Genomic DNA, 18,858 nt, shown 5'->3' with positions numbered 1-18,858 from the left:
CAGTGGGGCTGATTTAGAGTAGACCATGTTTACTTGGTTGTTAAGCCATGAACCTCTAATCACATGCAAAATAAAATAAAAAATAGGAGCTTTAGTGCATATGACTAGATGATTGAAGGGAATAAAACTTCATCATGTTCAATAAGCTAAGAGAACATTTTCTACCATTTAGTAAATCACCTCTGTTGCATTCTTCATATTTCCTACTACCTCCAAAGCTACCATTTAGATTCATACTTTCAGCTCAAATCTGGATCTGATTGGTAGCTGAGGAAAAGGAACTTTAGCTCTTAGTAGAATCACACTGATAGATAAGACCTATGGTTCTTAAATCCAGTATAGCTATTCAGTTTATGCAATAGCATATTTGGATAGCTCTATATATATTTTTATTTATTTATTTATTTTATGGCAGTATAAAATTACCCTCCTCGATCATGAAAAAAAAATCCCATCCAACGCATTACTATGTTATACTTTCCTGACAAAAATTATTAGGCGTTCCTTACATACTTGTAAACTATTTTGGTAAATGCTTTCCTAAAACTCTCATGGCATAATGGATAGAGGATAGGGTTTACCGAGGAATTAATCCACAACAACCAAAACGTAATGTCATACCAATAAGAGGCAATACAATAATCACGGCAGGCAGCACGAGTTGTCATAAGGAGGGAATAAGGAGCCCAGCAAATACAAAAAACACAGACTAAAACAAAGAGAGATTTGGCAATCTTTTTATCCTGAGATAACTTTACAATTCGCATATGGCTTGTTTGTCCCTGGACATTTTCTAACCGGGTCTTAGTCTTTTTGGAAAAGTGATTTTTTAGCATTTGAGGTGAAGATGCTTTGACCACATTTATGTCTGTCTCTTGTATGTTACTTGCCCCATTAGGGATAAGCTTTGCTGATATTATGTATGGTATTTGGTGCATACCTTCTCCATTAGAAAAACCTGGATATATGGCAGTCCAAAGTTTTGATCTACTCCTTGTCCTGATGTTCAAATAAAGGCCCAGATTGAAGAACGAAATGCCTAACAAAGGAAGTATAAAATCAAAAGAAGAAGCTGCCAAAAGAAAGTGCCAGTCATAATAGTAGGCAGGCAAACAGAGGTCTTCAGAAAAGTAGCTGTCACTGTGTAAGTATTCCCAGAACAGAATAGCTGGACTGTATAGAAGAGAGGACAGTATCCAAACCGTGGCCATTGTAAGCACTGTCTTACAATGATGGTACTGCTGAGAGCGATACATGACCTGGACACGTAGATAAAGGAAGGGGGTTTAAGTATTTTATAAATGTAGACATTAAGTGGGAAAACATAATAAACATTCATTACTGACATGATGACTAGCAAAAAGTGTACAGTGTTCAAAGCTAATAATAAAGTACAGACACGGAATGCACGTATAGTGTATTTCTACGTTTGTAGTCAAATTTGGGAAAACCCCACTATATGTTTGGTATGTGTTCCTATCCACACAGCGTGCCTAATTTTTTAAAAGTATTTTTTACCTTTTAGATGTTTCTCTTGAGGTGTTGTTATGGCTGACTGCAATGAGCAATATTAGAGTGTGCCTCTTCCAGGTCTGTCCTCAGTCATTAACATGCAATGCAAGAAGTCCAGCCTGTACACATTTAACCCTTTGTTAGGACAGACATTGTTTAAATCTAGTTATAATTGATAATGAAGACCTGCCTGCACAATTTAACTATGTTTTACTATGGTAAAAACAGTTGCCCAGCTCTCTCATTAAAAAAAAGAAAATTACCCAGGATATTCCCTTACTGGATGGTCCAGAATGCGGTATATAAATTGGGTAAGCTGCAATTTGTTGAATTTTTTTGTTACAACGTAGATTATGTTATGTAACGGGGAAATGTAACAAGTAAAAAGTAGGTGTTATTCCAATTTGGCTGCAAAAGTGGAAATATACTTTAAATTAATCCCTTAAAGTGCCAACAAAGGGCTTTGCACTTAGGACTCTTTAAAGCAAACTGGGTGGTATGGAAGCATGGGATATGCATCAACAAAAAAATTAAGAGGGCTATCAAGAGAGCCAGTTACCTTGCTCTGAATAGCAACATGACAGGTTTACGCTAAAGAACAAATATAATACAAAATGTGCTTGTAATATTCCTAGCTTTCAGTGATATTTTCTTTCATGCTAAACAATGTTTAGTACAATGTGGGATTTGTGTTACCTATTTTTATTAAATGATGATCTTAATTTAATTTTCTATTGGAATTTTTTTTTATTAAATCTGTAATTTAATGTTCATGTTTTGTAGCCTGGGTTGGAGACTGCCATTCACCATATTGTTGCTGCTTGCATGAGACGCGTTTGGGGTGGATTGCCACTTAACTGTTTAGCCTAGTTTCTTCAAGTGTGAAATCTGTGGCAACTATTATAGCACACTAATTATGACTGAGAGCAAAGACATGTATGGGCTACAAGAGTGTGTGTAAAGCCGGGGGGGATTACACAGGCTGCATCTGAGCTCTGTTGCAAGAGGCTCATATCAGGTCACATTCAGGTAACAATACTTTGTGAAAAAAATAGTTTTTTGGATGTATTAGAAATAAAGAACTGAATTAATGAAGGCATAGGTGTGCACAGTCAAAGCTCAAACACATATGTGTGTGCATGTGTATTTATACTGACGTTGTCAGTAGGGCAGGGATTGGTAGTCAGTATCAGTAGTTATTATTTTTATTATTTTTTACAATTTTTTTTTTTCGTTTTTTTACAAATTTTTAAGGAGCCCCATTAGGGGGCTTTGCTGAAATATTAGGGCTATAAACAGGGGGGGAATCTGTGCCAAACAGGGTGATAAGGGTGTGCCCAGGCACACCTGGCACACCCTGTGCGCACGCCTATGAATGTAGGTCTTTTATATCTGCTCAGTGTTATGTTTAAGTTTTCGCTCATGTATGAGCATTTACATTGGAATGATACTCAGGAATCTATTCTCTGTCTTGAATTTAAAGGTTTTATTATTAATATGTTAGTTTTTCACTTTTCTGCTTTACAAATGAGAAAAGACTTGGCTTACCTATAGGTGAAATGAATGCACCGTTTAGGATATATTTACCCTGCATGCAGCTAGTGACATCCCTGGTGCATACAATCTGAAGGTCTGGCATACCTTCAAAGCTTCGTGCCGGGCTTTGTGCCGGAACCGAGGGATCCCACGCACATGCGCGGGAGTGACATCATTACGGCTTCAGCCAATCACATAGCCGGAGCTCGTGAACTTAGAAGACAGACAGGGGAACATGTCAGCCCTCTCAGTGGGGCCTTTAAAGCGCTGGAGGGCTTTGTTCCAAGGTGAGTATTTCATAATGTGCTAGTATGCAATGCATACTAGCACATTATACCATTGCCTTGCAGGTTTGTTTTTTTTTAACATCGGTGGTTTACAACCGCTTTAATTTAAAACAAATATATTTCCTGTTTGTGTATTTGTTTTTTATTATTCAGCCATTGTTATTTGTTATTTGTCTTTTGATTTAAAAGTATTGCTGCATGTAAGTATAGGGAGATTTCTTATTAATTTCACATATGTACAATTATATATATATATATTACATTCTAGAATAAAATGATAACATAAGCCACCTTGTAAAATACTTACAGCCATTGTGACCGCCAGAAACCGATCATAGCTAATAAGAACGACATTAAATGCTGAAGCTGTACACATGAGGTTGTCAATAATGAGCCAGAGCTTACATAAGAATTTCCCAAGTATCCACTTGCCAGTGAAGACGTATGGTACATAAAGTGGAATGCAGATAGCCCCTTTGAAGGATACAAAAGAGAAACGCTACATTGCATAGACTGACTTGCATATTCTTTTCTTAAGTCAATACAAACATTACGAATAATGTAATACAAAATTTAGGAATAATGTAACATACTTCTGAGATCCAGCACTACTTAAAGGGAATCTGTTACTTTACCTATTCGGGCTCTCTTAAAAGCCCAAATGCCCACTCACTGACAACACCTCTGCCATGCTCCCCCATCACTTTGTTGGAGCTGTAGGTCTAATCCCTTTCTAAGCTACATGTCAGTCAGTGTTGAAGCTTACATGGGGCTAATGACTTCCTCCCCTTCTCAACATGTCAATGTTTGGGCCTAGTGATTGGCCGCTCAAGGCCAAGCACTGCATTCTGGGGAGAAGTAGAGAAGATCATATGCTTTCCCATACCCAGAAGTATCAGGTATTTCTATGGGCTACGAATAAAGGAAACCTATTAGGAATGGACAACGGATGCTGCCACTGACCTTCTGAAAAATTTAGAGGCCTCACAATCTTTGGTTTGGCTTCAATACTTTTGAGTCACAGACCTAAATCAAGAGCAAGTGAATTCAGAGTGATGTCAGAGCTGCAGATCTGCATCTGTGCTCTTGTTCAGTGACTCATAAAGCATTGAAACCTCAGAATCAGTATCCTAGCCAGAAATACGGACTTTAGGTCATGCCATGTGATATTGTAAAGGTAATGCAAATATTTTAAATAGAAACACTTTCTGATTGGTCACAGCACCCTGGATGGTTGACAGCTCCTTGACAGATCGAGTCTCCTGTGACAGCTTGCTTGCTTGGAATCCTGCCCCGGCTTGAAGAGATGACTTTTACGTGGAACTTGTTTCAATGCTTAACACCAGCAATGTCTCTGAGTGCATAAGCTTTGTATTTTAACTTTTTCTGCTAATAAAAACCTGCTACACTATTGGCAGCTTGGCGCCTCTCTCCCCATCCCTTTTCCCTGTTTATATCTCTGTACTGCAGAGCATAGCATTGCAGAAAATGCAACCTCTGTACGTTCTACACATTAATGCTAACACAGTATAGCAATAAAATGCACGTGAAGTATATTACACTGAATTTTATGCAGTAGACTATTTGAAAAGCTGTCAGAGATTTTTTTTTTTAGACAATGAACAGTAAAATGCCTGAGGGAAAAGGCAACAAAATGCACATTAATACAGGTTAAAAACACATAGAAAATATGTCAAAAATGCTCTAAGCTGCATAAGAAGTATGACAGCTCCAATAAAAACCCTTTTATTTTTAAAATAGAACATCAGCAACATTTTAAAACAACAGTTTGTATAAGAAATATAATGCAGTATAACAAAATGCACGTACTTATTGATGGAAAGGCCCCATGCCACATAACCACACATACAATATTATTATCACTTCAATTTTATTGTATTCTTGAGTGTAATACAGAACAAAAATAATTCATTTAACAAAGCAGTTATTTTGTATCTTCAATATTTTATTCTATATTTTTAATTATTGAAAGGGATTAGTGACTCACCAATGACAAAATCACAGATGGCTAAATTGAGAATAAAAAAATTGCTCCTGTTTCGAAGTCGTTTGTCTTCAATAAAAGCTGCAATAACAAGACTGTTACCCAGGATGGTCAGGAGAATTAAAAAGATAATGAGTACAGTTAGAATCATCATGTTTTGTGAGCCAAATACTCCCAATTCATCAACTACAAATGACATGTTAGTTCCAAAAACACTTGTGACGTTCCTAGTAAGGTATAATGCTGACATCCTAAACTGAGTGCACAAAAGCAATTCGATGCATAAGTAGATTTTGTCTGTCGCAGCCTTGATAGCACACACTCATGCCTTATGTGAGTCATTTGAAAATGCCTTGATCCTGAAAGTACAGCTAATTTATAGGAAATTACCATGTGGGTGGAGAGTCTCCCCCCCCTTTTCCTCCATCTGCAGCCCTGACTGATTGTTATTTAGCTCACACATGTACTATATGACACAAAATATCATGAATTAATACATGACAATGATCACTAAAAGTTTAGGTAAAATATTGATAGCAAAATCAGTTGGTTAATGTTGTATTAAAATAAAATGTAAAAGGCTATAAAAGGCTGTAAAAGGCCAACAAGGTTTTTTTTCAGCATTGTGTTTTACTACGTTTAAAACACAATGTTTAGTTTGAGAGTCTTTATACTTTCCCTGAAGGATTTTCATATTTCCTTGTGTTGTGGAACATTTTACCTGCTAATTAGGGATGAGCTTCGTGTTCGAGTCGAACCCATGTTCGACTCGAACATCGGCTGTTCGATCGTTCGCCGAATTGCGAACGTTATGGGCCGTTCGCGCTAAATTCGTGTGGCGCGTCACGGCCCATAATTCACTGCGGCATCGCAGTGCATTGCTGGCTGATGATTGGCCAAGCATGCACTATGACCCGCATGCTTGGCCAATCACAGCGCCGTCAGTAGAGAGAGCTGTAATTGGCCAAAGCCAGGGTGGCTTTGGCCAATTATGGCTCAGGGGATTTAGTACACACCCCACACTATATAAGGCCGCCTGCACGGCGGCCCTGTGTAGTGTGTGTTCCGGTGTGCTGAGAGATAGAGAGAGAGAGAGAGAGACAGTGTCATTTGATTTGAGTTAGATAGATTAGGCAGAACAGTCAGTCAGTTAGCTGCACTTACAGTGTATTGTGTATATATATGCATCCCAGGTGTTGCATATATATATATACACTGTATTCAGTTTAGCTAGATCCGTTCCTGTTATCTTCTATCTAGACTATTTACATTTAATGCAGTGCGTCCTGCTCACAGTGTTCAGCTAGATCCGTTCCTGCTATTTACATTTAGTGCAGTGCGTCCTGCTCACAGTGTTCAGCTAGATCCGTTCCTGTTATCTTCTAGACTATTTACATTTAGTGCAGTGCGTCCTGCTCACAGTGTTCAGCTAGATCCGTTCCTGCAATTTACATTTAGTGCAGTGCGTCCTGCTCACAGTGTTCAGCTAGATCCGTTCCTGCTATTTACATTTAGTGCAGTGCGTCCTGCTCACAGTGTTCAGCTAGATCCGTTCCTGCTATTTACATTTAGTGCAGTGCGTCCTGCTCACAGTGTTCAGCTAGATCCGTTCCTGCTATTTACATTTAGTGCAGTGCGTCCTGCTCACAGTGTTCAGCTAGATCCGTTCCTGTTATCTTCTAGACTATTTACATTTAGTGCAGTGCGTCCTGCTCACAGTGTTCAGCTAGATCCGTTCCTGTTATCTTCTAGACTATTTACATTTAGTGCAGTGCGTCCTGCTCACAGTGTTCAGCTAGATCCGTTCCTGTTAAATTTCTACTGACAGGCAGGCTTGTCTGGTTACAGTATATAAAGCTACCTGAAGAAAATTACAGGTGTTCTATTTGATCCTATTAGTACCACGGTCAGGCAGCTAGACTATTTACATTTAGTACAGTGCGTCCTGCTCACAGTGTTCAGCTAGATCCGTTCCTGTTATCTTCCTACTGACAGGCAGGCTTGTCTGGTTACAGTATATAAAGCTACCTGAAGAAAATTACAGGTGTTCTATTTGATCCTATTAGTACCACGGTCAGGCAGCTAGACTATTTACATTTAGTACAGTGCGTCCTGCTCACAGTGTACAGCTAGATCCGTTCCTGTTATCTTCCTACTGACAGGCAGGCTTGTCTGGTTACAGTATATAAAGCTACCTGAAGAAAATTACAGGTGTTCTATTTGATCCTATTAGTACCCTGGTCAGGCAGCTAGACTATTTACATTTAGTACAGTGCGTCCTGCTCACAGTGTTCAGCTAGATCCGTTCCTGTTATCTTCCTACTGACAGGCAGGCTTGTCTGGTTACAGTATATAAAGCTACTTGAAGAAAATTACAGGTGTTCTATCCCAGCTTAGTGCAGCTACAGGCCATTAGTATGTCTGGAAGGCCAAGAAGGAGAGGCAGACAGTCACAAGCCAATAAGAGAGGACAAGCAGGCTCTGTGTCTAGTGCTGGTCGTGGAGACGGTGCATCCTCATCAGCACGTGGCCATGGGACACGCTTGGCCTTTTTTTCGGCAGCTGGCCGTGTTGAGCCGCAACATGCGGAAGACTTGGTCGAGTGGATGACCAAGCCGTCCTCATCCTCCTCATCCTCTCTCACCCATGCCCAGGGTGCTTTGTCTGGCAAAGCAGCGGCCTCTTCCCTCAGCTCAATGTCATCAGTGACTCCTTCCCTAGCTCCACCATGTCCTCATGAGGATTCCCTCGAACTGTTTGACCACAGTGTTGGGTACATGCTCCAGGAGGATGCCCAGCGTTTGGAAGGCTCTGATGACGATACTGAGCTCGATGAAGGCAGTAACATGAGCACGGACAGAGGGGGTGCCCAAGAAAGACAGCAATCTGGCAGTCATGCTCCCCCTGCTGCAGCATACTGCCAGGTTTGCTCCAGTGATGAGGAGGGAGGGGATGATGAGGTCACTGACTCAACGTGGGTGCCTGATAGGAGAGAGGAGGAGGAGGAGGAGGAGGAGGAGGCGGCGGCACATCACCAACGAGGCAGGATGCCCTCCAGGGGCCAGCCTAAGGGCAGCACATTGACTGCATCACACCCCAAAGCTCCACATGTGCAGGGCGCTGCAGTCTCTGCGCGTTATTCAAAAAGTTCTTTGGTGTGGGCCTTTTTTGAGACGAGTGCATCAGATCGCACCGCTGCTATTTGCAACATATGTCTCAAGCGTATCTCGCGTGGCCAAAACATCTCCCGCTTGGGTACCACATGCTTGACCAGACATATGTTGACCTGCCATGCAGTTCGTTGGCAAGCGTATCTAAAAGACCCACACCAAAGAACAAAGAGGATCTCTCCTTGCTCCTCATCAGCTGAGATTTCCAACCCCACTAGACCTTCAGTCCTCTCTGAGACCTGCAGTGAGAGGAATGAAGGTGTAGAATTAGGTGTGTCACAGCCAAGTACTTGTGGGCAATCTGCTTTTGGTACACCGACGTCAGATTGTACCAGGCAAATTTCCCTGCCCCAGCTGCTGCACCGCCGAAAGAAGTTTGCTCCCAGCCATCCACATGCCCAGCGGTTGAATGCTAGCTTGGCAAAATTGCTAGCACTTCAACTGCTGCCTTTTCAGTTGGTAGACTCTGCCCCCTTCTGTGAGTTTGTGGAATGTGCGGTTCCTCAGTGGCAGGTACCCAAACGCCACTTTTTCTCACGGAAGGCGATTCCGGCTCTCTACCGGCATGTGGAAGGCAATGTCCATGCCTCGCTGGACAGGGCGGTCAGCAGTAAGGTGCATATTACCGCTGACTCATGGTCCAGCAGGCATGGACAGGGACGTTACCTAAGTTTCACGGCGCATTGGGTGACTCTGCTGGCAGCTGGGAAGGATGCAGGACAAGGTGCAGTAGTGTTGGAGGTTGTTCTGCCACCACGCCTCCAAAATGCTGATTGTGACACACCTCTCTCCTCCACCCCCTCCTCTTCTTCTTCCTCCATGGCCTCTTCCTCGGAACCAGCGGTGCTCCGTAGGCGTTCAAGGGGCTACGCAAGTACGCAGGCCAAAAGATGCCATGCGGTGCTTGAGCTGGTGTGCTTGGGGGACAGGAGCCACACTGGGGCAGAGGTTCTGTCAGCTCTGCAGGGGCAGGTTCAGAGGTGGTTGACGCCATGCCAACTTAAGGCAGGAATGGTGGTTTGCGACAATGGCACCAACCTCCTCTCTGCCCTCCGACAGGGACAAATGACCCATGTGCCCTGTTTGGCTCACGTCCTTAACTTGGTGGTGCAGCGGTTCTTGGGCAGGTACCCGGGCTTACAGGATGTCCTGAGGCAGGCCAGGAAAGTCTGTGTGCATTTCCGCCGGTCATATAATGCCAGTGCTCGGCTGACGGACCTCCAAAAGGAGTTTAACCTGCCCAAGAACCGCCTAATCTGTGACATGCCCACCAGGTGGAACTCAACGTTGGCCATGCTGCAGCGGCTGCACACGCAGCAGAGGGCCATCAATGAGTACCTGTGCGACTATGGCACCAGGACAGGGTCAGGGGAGCTTGGTTTTTTTTCCCCACGCCAGTGGGCCATGATCAGGGATGCATGCACTGTCCTGTCACCATTCGAGGAGGCCACGAGGATGGTGAGCAGTGACAGTGCATGCATCAGTGACACTGTCCCCCTTGTCCACCTGTTGGAGCACACGCTGCGTGGAATAATGGACAGGGCACTTGAGGCAGAACAGAGGCAGGAAGAGGAGGACTTCCTTAGCTCTCAAGGCCCCCTTTATCCAGACAGTGTTCCTGCGTGCCCGCCGATCACACAGGAAGAGGACGAGGAGGAAGAGGAGGAGGAGGAAGATTGTGTCAGTATGGAGGTGGAGCCTGGCACTCAGCATCAGCAGCAGTCTTTAAGGGATCAGTCCCAAGAAACACATGGACTTGTACGTGGCTGGGAGGAGGTGGCTGCGGACCATGTCGTTCTTAGTGACCCAGAGGACTCCGGACCGAATGCCTCAGCAAACCTACGCTGCATGGCCTCCCTGATCCTGCAAAGCCTGCGTAAGGATCCTCGTATTCGTGGTATCAAGGAGAAGGACCAATACTGGCTGGCAACCCTCCTTGATCCACGTTACAAGGGTAAGGTTGCGGACCTTATCTTGCCATCGCAGAGGGAGCAGAGGATGAAACATCTTCGGGAGGCCTTGCAGAAAGGTCTGTGCAACGCGTTCCCAGAGACTGGGAGGTTACAAACTCCTGTTTCTGGACAACGTGTTGCTGAGGCTTCGGTCAGTCAAAGAAGGAGCGGTGGAGAAGGTGGCCGTCTGACCGATGCGTTCAGACAATTTTTTGGTCCGCAGCCCCAAGGTATGATCGGTTCCAGCAACCATCGCCAGCGTCTGTTTTACATGGTGCAGGAATACCTAGGGGCAAGATCAGACTTGGACACCTTTCCCACCGAAAATCCTCTGGGTTACTGGGTCTTGAGGATGGATCACTGGCCAGAGCTTGCACAGTATGCAATTGAGCTACTGGCCTGTCCTGCATCCAGCGTTCTTTCGGAACGCACATTCAGTGCTGCTGGAGGCGTGGTAACCGATCACAGGGTGCGTCTGTCCACCGACTCGGTCGATCGGCTGACCTTCATAAAAATGAATGAGTCTTGGATCACCACCAGCTACCAAGCACCTGATGCTGATGTAACCGAATAATTTTTTTTGAAATCTCAGATCCCTTCAAAGACTGCCTATGCTGATGCTGAGTGACTATCCCTGAGTAATTATCCTCTTCCTCCTCAATCATCACGCTGATAGCTTGTAAGAACATTTTTGGTTCTGGGCGCCACCACCAGTGCCTAAGGCACAATTTTTCAGCCCCTGTTTAACAGGGGCGTGTAATTACAATTTTTGATGTAATACTTTGCAGCAGGGCTCGTTCCTGCATTCCAACTAGAGTGTCTGTGAGGGGTTGCAGTGTTGTGGCACCAGCACCAGTGCCTAAGGCCCAATTTTTCTGCCCCTGTCTAACAGGGGCGTGTAATTACAATTTTTGATGCAATACTTTGCAGCAGGGCTCGTTCCTGCGTTCCAACTAGAGTGTCTGTGAGGGGTTGCAGTGTTGTGGCACCAGCACCAGTGCCTAAGGCCCAATTTTTCTGCCCCTGTCTAACAGGGGCGTGTAATTACAATTTTTGATGCAATACTTTGCAGCAGGGCTCGTTCCTGCGTTCCAACTAGAGTGTCTGTGAGGGGTTGCAGTGTTGTGGCACCAGCACCAGTGCCTAAGGCCCAATTTTTCTGCCCCTGTCTAACAGGGGCGTGTAATTACAATTTTTGAAGCAATACTTTGCAGCAGGGCTCGTTCCTGCGTTCCAACTAGAGTGTCTGTGAGGGGTTGCAGTGTTGTGGCACCAGCACCAGTGCCTAAGGCCTAATTTTTCAGCTCCTGTTCAACAGGGGCATGTAATTACAATTCTTGATCTAATATTTCACAGCAGGGCCCTGTGAGGGCTTACAGTGTTGTGGCCACAGCAACACCTAAGGCCCAAATTTCTGCTGAGTATATAGGGCAGGACCCTACTTTCAAACATCTAACTTACAAACGACTCCTACTTGCAAACGGAAGGAGACAACAGGAAGTGAGATGAAATCTACCCCTAGGAAGGGAAATTCTCTCCTGTAAGAGTTAATATGGGAAAACAATTTCTCCTTTCCACTGATGCTTTCCAATCCTTGTTCCACAAAAAAACCCAAATTTTCAAAAAACATTTTTCATTGGGACAAAAAAGTGAGGTGAAATCTTCTGAAGAGGAGGAAAGACAGCAAAACAAATGTCACAGGGGTGATAACCCTTCCCTATGTTTTCCAAAAAGCTTAGAAAAGATTTTTTGGCTGGAGCTAAACACGTTAAAAATGTTCAAAATTACAAACAGATTCTACTTAACAACAAACCTACAGTCCCTGTCTTGTTTGCACCGCCTGTATACTGCTGTTCAGAGTATATAGGGCCTGGTGGCCCCACACCTTTCCTTATTTTAATTTGGGTGCGGGGTTCCCCTTAATATCCATACAAGACCCAAAGGGCCTGGTAATGGACTGGGGGGTACCCATGCCGTTTGTCTCACTGATTTTCATCCATATTGCCATGACCCGACATGACATTAAACCCGCAAGCAGTTTTAAATGAGATTTTTTCCTTTAAAAATGACATTTGGTGCAGGGACTGTTCTAAACATGGGAAACACGCGTCACTTTACAGGCATACTATAGACACCCCCCAGGTACGATATTTAAAGGAATATTTCACTTTTTTTTTTTTTACTTTAAGCATCATTAAAATCACTGCTCCCGAAAAAACGGCCATTTTTAAAAGTTTTTTTTGCATTGATACATGTCCCCTGGGGTAGGACCCGGGTCCCCAAACCCTTTTTAGGACAATACCATGCAAACTAGCCTTTAAAATGAGCACTTTTGATTTCGAACGTTCGAGTCCCATAGACGTCAATGGGGTTCTAACGTTCATGCGAACTTTCGGTCCGTTCGCGGGTTCTGGTGCGAACCGAACCGGGGGGTGTTCGGCTCATCCCTACTGCTAATCTGCTAGAAGTATTTTCCATTTCCATCTCTTGTCACAAAAAAAATCTCTATCTTCAGCATGACCAACCTCTAGGAATTCGCCAAAATTTACCCTTGTAGTAGGGTCCCACTGCACTGCAAGGGTAAACTGTTCCTTAAGTTTAGGGATACAGGAACAAGGAGTAATAATTACCTTACTCCTTGCTCCTTTAGGTTCCCTCCTTGCAACCACTCCTGAGAAGCCATCCTTCTAAGGCACTCCTGGCCGCATTGGCGTGCCTTGTTCCCCCATGTGATGATGCCGAAGAGCCACCCACAGCACACCAAAGGGACACCAGGGGGAGAACAAGAGAGCAACACAGTTGGGTTGATTTACTAAAACCTGAGAGTGCAAAATCTGGTGCAGTTCTGCATAGAAACCAATCAGCTTCCAGTTTTTTAAAAGCTTAATTGAAGAAGCTGAAGTTAGAATCTGATTGGCCATAATGCATAGCTGGACCAGATTTTGCACTCTCCAGTTTTAGTAAATCAACCCCAGTCTGCTGGAGCAGGGTGTAAGGTAAGGCCAGCCATACATGGTTCGAATCTCGGCCGGTTCAGCAGGAATGGGCAGGCTGAATGTACCAAGTTGATCGATCGATCAACTTGGCTAAAACCAGCCTGAGGGAATCTCTTGCGATTATCGCTAGCGGCTGCTATAGTGCTATTACTGATATGCAAATGTATATTTTTGACAAACACCAACAGCTAATTCCTCATCTGCATCTCTAACCACTCTTCAAGGCCACTGATGTATGCAGTAATATTGGACACATGAAGTTCCCAGGAAAGGGAGCTGTCAGGATGCACATGCCAGCAGACAGATTTGTTTCCCTAGAAGAACTCTGAGGCGCAGAAGAACACGCATTCCTTTTGCTCATAGGAATCGGGCTTTGGCGCATAGAAGTGCGCATGCGCGAACTGGTGCTCAAACAGAAGCAATGCGCATTGACATTGCGCGCACCCATGATTGGCGCTGGTGCCAAGTGAGACTATTTAGGCTCAGCCAGTACCTAGCTCCAGTGCTGCTTCATCTTCAGCTCTGTGCATCCTGTTTCCTGAGAACCTGTATCTTGATTCCTGTTATCCACCCGGCTTGTCTTGACCATCCCTTGAACTCCACCTGCACCAACCTCGGCTTGTCCTGTGACCAATTTCCTGTCTGCTTCTTGGCTCCTGTTCTACTGATCTGGCTGTTTGACCTGGCTTGCCTCCTGATTACGATCCTGCCTGTACCCTGCATCCAATTCTCCTAGCCGTGTATGACCCAGCCTGCCTGACCTTGCTACTCTGTTGCTGCCATCTGCACCAGCTGCCTGCCAGTCGATCTTCCTGCTGAAGCCTTCCAGTGACTTCACCCGCCCTACTAGGACATCCGCCCTGCTACTGGCAAAGACTTTTTGGCACTCGTGCGACTCTGCACTCCAGAGCCTTCTGTTCACACTATCAGAGGCCCCGAGTCAGCGGTCTAAGGGAGGCCTTGCTCATCCAATCAGGCTCTTCTACCAGGTATGTGATAGTATGAAGCAGCCATGCCCGAGCCTGGACGAGCAACCTCCCCGGTGGATCAGCTGTGCCATCACCTCACAGCACTCACCCAAATGGTCAAGAATCTCCAGGAAGTTTACAGTCAGCTTGAGGAACGGATCCATGGACTCTCTTCTCCCATGTCAGCTTCCGCCTCATCTGCATCAGTGAAACTTCCTCCCGCATCTACTGTAGTAATGCAGCCATCTGAACCCTGGGTGCCAACTCCAGAAAAAGTTCTTAGGCGATCGCAGCAAGTTCAGGACTTTTCATAATGCCTGTGTACTATACTTTTCATTACAACCCCAGACCTTTTCTCTCGAGGCTACTAAAGTGGGGTATGTAATCTCCCTCCTGCAAGGTGAGCCTCAGTCCTGGGCTCACCGTTTGCTGGAACAGGGTAACCTCTGTCTGTCAAGTCTGACTTCATTCTTTGCGACCATGGTTCGACTTTATGAGGACCCTCTGCAAACTACCACTGCCAAGTCAGCCCTATGCGCGCTCCAGCAAGGCCATAGAGCCGCTGAGGACTATGTGATAGACTTTAGACGCTGGAGCGCAGACGTCAAATGGAATAATGCTGCCCTCTGTTACCAGTTTGGGCTAGGTTTATCTGAACCTCTAAAAGATGAGCTAGCCCATGTAGGACTACCTAATTCCTTAGAAACATTGATTAACCTGACTATCCAGATTGACAGACGTTTGAGAGAACGCAAGGCTGAAAGATCGGCCGGAAGACTCCAGCCTTCAGGGATGTTGCCACAGGTCCCCAGTCTACTAAGTCCAGCACAGCTTGGCACGCCTCGCCCATCTCTTTCTCCAGAGGAATGCCAGTACCGCCAACTGCATCACCTGTGTCTGTACTGTGGGAAAAGTGGCCATTATGTAAGGTCCTGTCTAGCCAAGGTTTACAGATGCCTGACCTTCTCTTCTGCCACCCAGTCCTCGCTTCCTCACAAGTCTTCTCACCTGGCTATCCAGATTTCACTGCAACTTCCGGAGAGATTCATCCAAGTACCCGCTATTGTGGATTCGGGGGCTTGCAGCTGTTTTATCAACTTGACTTTTGCTCTACAACATAAAGTCCCTCTGCAACCTAAATCTCATGGACTTTCAATTCATCTGTGAGATGGGTCACGTATTAAATCAGGTCCTGTTACTCAAGAGACTGTTCTTTTACCTGCTACCATTTCTGGTATTCAGAGAGAACTGCTACGTCTTGATGCCATAGCTTCACCCTTGTTCCCTATCATTTTGGGTATGCCATGGCTCCAAGCGCACAATCCCTGCATTCATTGGGATTCGGGAAAGATCGAGTTCCTCTCTTTCTACTGTCAGCAACATTGCTTCTCCAAGTCATCCACTCATCCGTCTCCTTTACTGTGTATGGACTCTGATCCTGAAATTTGTTCTTCTATTCCTGCACCTTACCGAGACTTTTCTGGCGTGTTTAGTAAGAAAGGAGAAGAGACTCTCCCTCCACACAGGCCATACGATTGCCCCATCGAGCTCCTCCCTGGGGCCGAAATACCATTCGGACGAATCTTCCCTTTGACAGAACCTGAACTTACTGCCTTGAAAGAGTACATTGATGACAGCCTGAGAAAGGGGTTTATCCGTCCCTCCACGTCCCGAGCCAGAGCTGGAATTTTCTTTGTTGAAAAAAAGGATCATTCCCTTCGCCCGTGTGTGGATTACTGGGACCTCAATAACATAATGATTAAAAATCGTTATACCTTGCCTTTGGTGCCAGAGCTGTTTCAGAGACTCCGTTCTGCCATCATCTGCACAAAATTAGACTTGTGTGGGGCATACAACTTGGTACGTATTCGTGAAGGTGACGAATGGAAAACTGCTTTTCGTACCCGATTTGGACATTTCAAATATTTTAGTAATGCCCTTCGGACTTTGCAACACCCCGGAAACATTCCAGCACTTTAATAATGATGTCTTCCGGGACTATTTAGATTTTTTTGTTATTTTGTATCTAGATGATATTTTCATTTTTTCTACTTCCATAGAGGCTCATCAGGGACACGTCAGAAATGTCTTGGCCCTACTCAGACAGCACGGCTTATACGCAAATCCTGAAAAGTGCGAGTTTGAGTGCCCAAGTATCCAGTTCCTGGGCTTTATCCTATCCACAAACGGCATCAAGATGGACCCCCAGAAGGTCTCTGTCATCCTGGATTGGCCAGCTCCCACAGACAAAAAAGGGGTGCAACGGTTTATAGGATTCGCAAATTTCTATAGGAAGTTTATCAAGGGATTCTCCACAATAATTTCCCCCATTACCCAATTGACAAGACAATCCCAACGATTCCAGTGGTCTTCCGAAGCACAATCTGCATTTGACTCTGAAAGGACTTGTTACAGCTGCACCTATACTCTGGCATCCAGACCCTGCTCTACTGTTTGTCTTAGATGTAGACACCTCAGAGACGGCAGTGGGAGCAGTTCTGTCTCAATGTCAAGGGGTCAAGGCCTTATTACATCCTGTGGCTTTCTTTTCCCGCAAGTTGTCCCTGGCAGAGAAAAATTATGATGTGGAAGACCGTGAGCTTCTGGCGATTAAGGCTGCTCTCGAAGAGTGGAGATATTTGCTGGAAGGGGCAGCCCATCCAATCTTGATATATACTGACCCCTTGGAGTATTTGCGAGCCACAAGACGTCTGAAACCACGGCAGGCCAGGTGGGCACTATTTTTCACGAGATTTGTTTTCCACATCACCTACAGGCCAGGGTCAAAAAACACAAAGCCAGATGCTCTGTCTCATATGTTTGGTGTGTCAGAAGAACCTGCTCCTCCAGATACCATTCTTTCCCCTGGGAACTTCCGCTTGTTACAAGAAGATTTCTTGTCTCAGATTAAGCAAGCCTCTATTGGTATCTTGTCTTCTTCTGGGATGATGCTACAGGCAAAGGATGGACTATTATGGTGCAATGATAAGATCTTTGTACCTGAAAATTTGCGAGTTACCACCTTGGATCTCTGTCACGATCATGCCCTTGCAGGACACTTTGGAATCCATAAAACGGCTGAACTTTTACAACGTACCGTTTGGTGGCCCTGCTTAAGAGAGGATTGTTAAAGGTACATAGAAACCTGCCCTACCTGTGTCAGAAATAAGACTAGCAGAACTAAGTCCTGGGGTCTGCTGAGACCCTTGCCAATCCCGGATAGACCTTGACAAATAATTTCAATGGATTTTATCATTGAACTTCCCCCTTTCGCATCTTTGTGGTCGTAGACCGTTTGTAAAAAATGGCACACTTCCTACCCATGAGAGGTTCACCATCATCTTCATAGACAGCACAGATCTTTATTAAAGAAATTGTGAGACTTCACGGACTTCCTGTTAATATCGTGTCAGACTGCGGGGTTCAGTTCATGTCTAGATTTTGGAGAGCCTTGTGTGAGACCCTGAAGATTGAGCTATCTTTTTCCTCAGCGTACCACCCACAGACCAATGTTCAAACTGAAGGGACCAATCAAACACTGGAACAGTATTTATGCTGTTTCTCTTCCATCTCGCAGGATGATTGGGTGGCGCTATTACCATTAACGGAGTTTGCATACAATAACTCAGAACAATCTGCTATCATGCAGTCCCCATTCTTTGCCAACTACGGGTTCCACCCTTCATTCCTGATCACCACAGCCCCAGAATGTCCTATCCCGGCAATTCAAGACACAATGAACTTATTCAATTCCAACAATCAGCTGTTGCAAAAGACCATGGCCAAAGCCCAGGAAGATTATAAGAAGTCTTTTGACAAGAAGAAATGGGGAGATTTGACCCTAGAACCTGGTGATCAGGTACGGTTAGCTACAACTAATCTAAAGTTAGCCTGCCCATCTAAAAAATTGGGTCCTAAATTTGTGGGACCGTTCAGGGTGAAGAAGAGGATTAACAACTTGGCCTATGAGTTGGCACTTCCAGATTCTTTTAGAATTCACCCTGTCTTCCATATAGCTCTTCTGAAACCTGCATGTCATCTGCACAAAATTAGACTTGTGTGGGGCATACAACTTGGTACGTATTCGTGAAGGTGACGAATGGAAAACTGCTTTTCGTACCCGATTTGGACATTTCAAATATTTTAGTAATGCCCTTCGGACTTTGTAACGCCCCGGAAACATTCCAGCACTTTATTAATGATGTCTTCCGGGACTATTTAGATTTTTTTTTTGTTGTGTATCTAGATGATATTTTCATTTTTTCTACTTCCATAGAGGCTCATCGGGGACACGTCAGAAATGTCTTGGCCCTACTCAGACAGCACAGCTTATACGCAAAACCTGAAAAGTGCGAGTTTGAGTGCCCAAGTATCCAGTTCCTGGGCTTTATCCTATCCACAGACGGCATCAAGATGGACCCCCAGAAGGTCT

General features: G+C 44.7%; 1 protein-coding gene across 1 annotated transcript; it reads right to left on the bottom strand.

Annotated features, from left to right (window-relative positions):
• Positions 1-245: 245 nt before the first annotated feature.
• On the bottom strand, positions 246-5,539 carry LOC141146056 (histamine H3 receptor-like). The gene is made up of 3 exons (XM_073632817.1): positions 5,344-5,539; positions 3,643-3,809; positions 246-1,259 (listed from the first exon to the last, which is right to left on the bottom strand). The coding sequence occupies exons 1-3, from the start codon at positions 5,537-5,539 to the stop codon at positions 495-497; spliced, it is 1,128 nt and encodes a 375-aa protein (XP_073488918.1). The 3' UTR covers positions 246-494.
• Positions 5,540-18,858: the final 13,319 nt, after the last annotated feature.

The sequence above is a fragment of the Aquarana catesbeiana genome, linkage group LG05 (assembly GCF_042186555.1).
Source record: "Aquarana catesbeiana isolate 2022-GZ linkage group LG05, ASM4218655v1, whole genome shotgun sequence".
In the NCBI taxonomy this organism is placed as follows: Eukaryota; Metazoa; Chordata; class Amphibia; order Anura; family Ranidae; genus Aquarana; species Aquarana catesbeiana.
The sequence above is the reverse complement of the archived record's forward strand: the minus strand, read 5'-3'. Positions and strand labels throughout refer to the sequence as shown.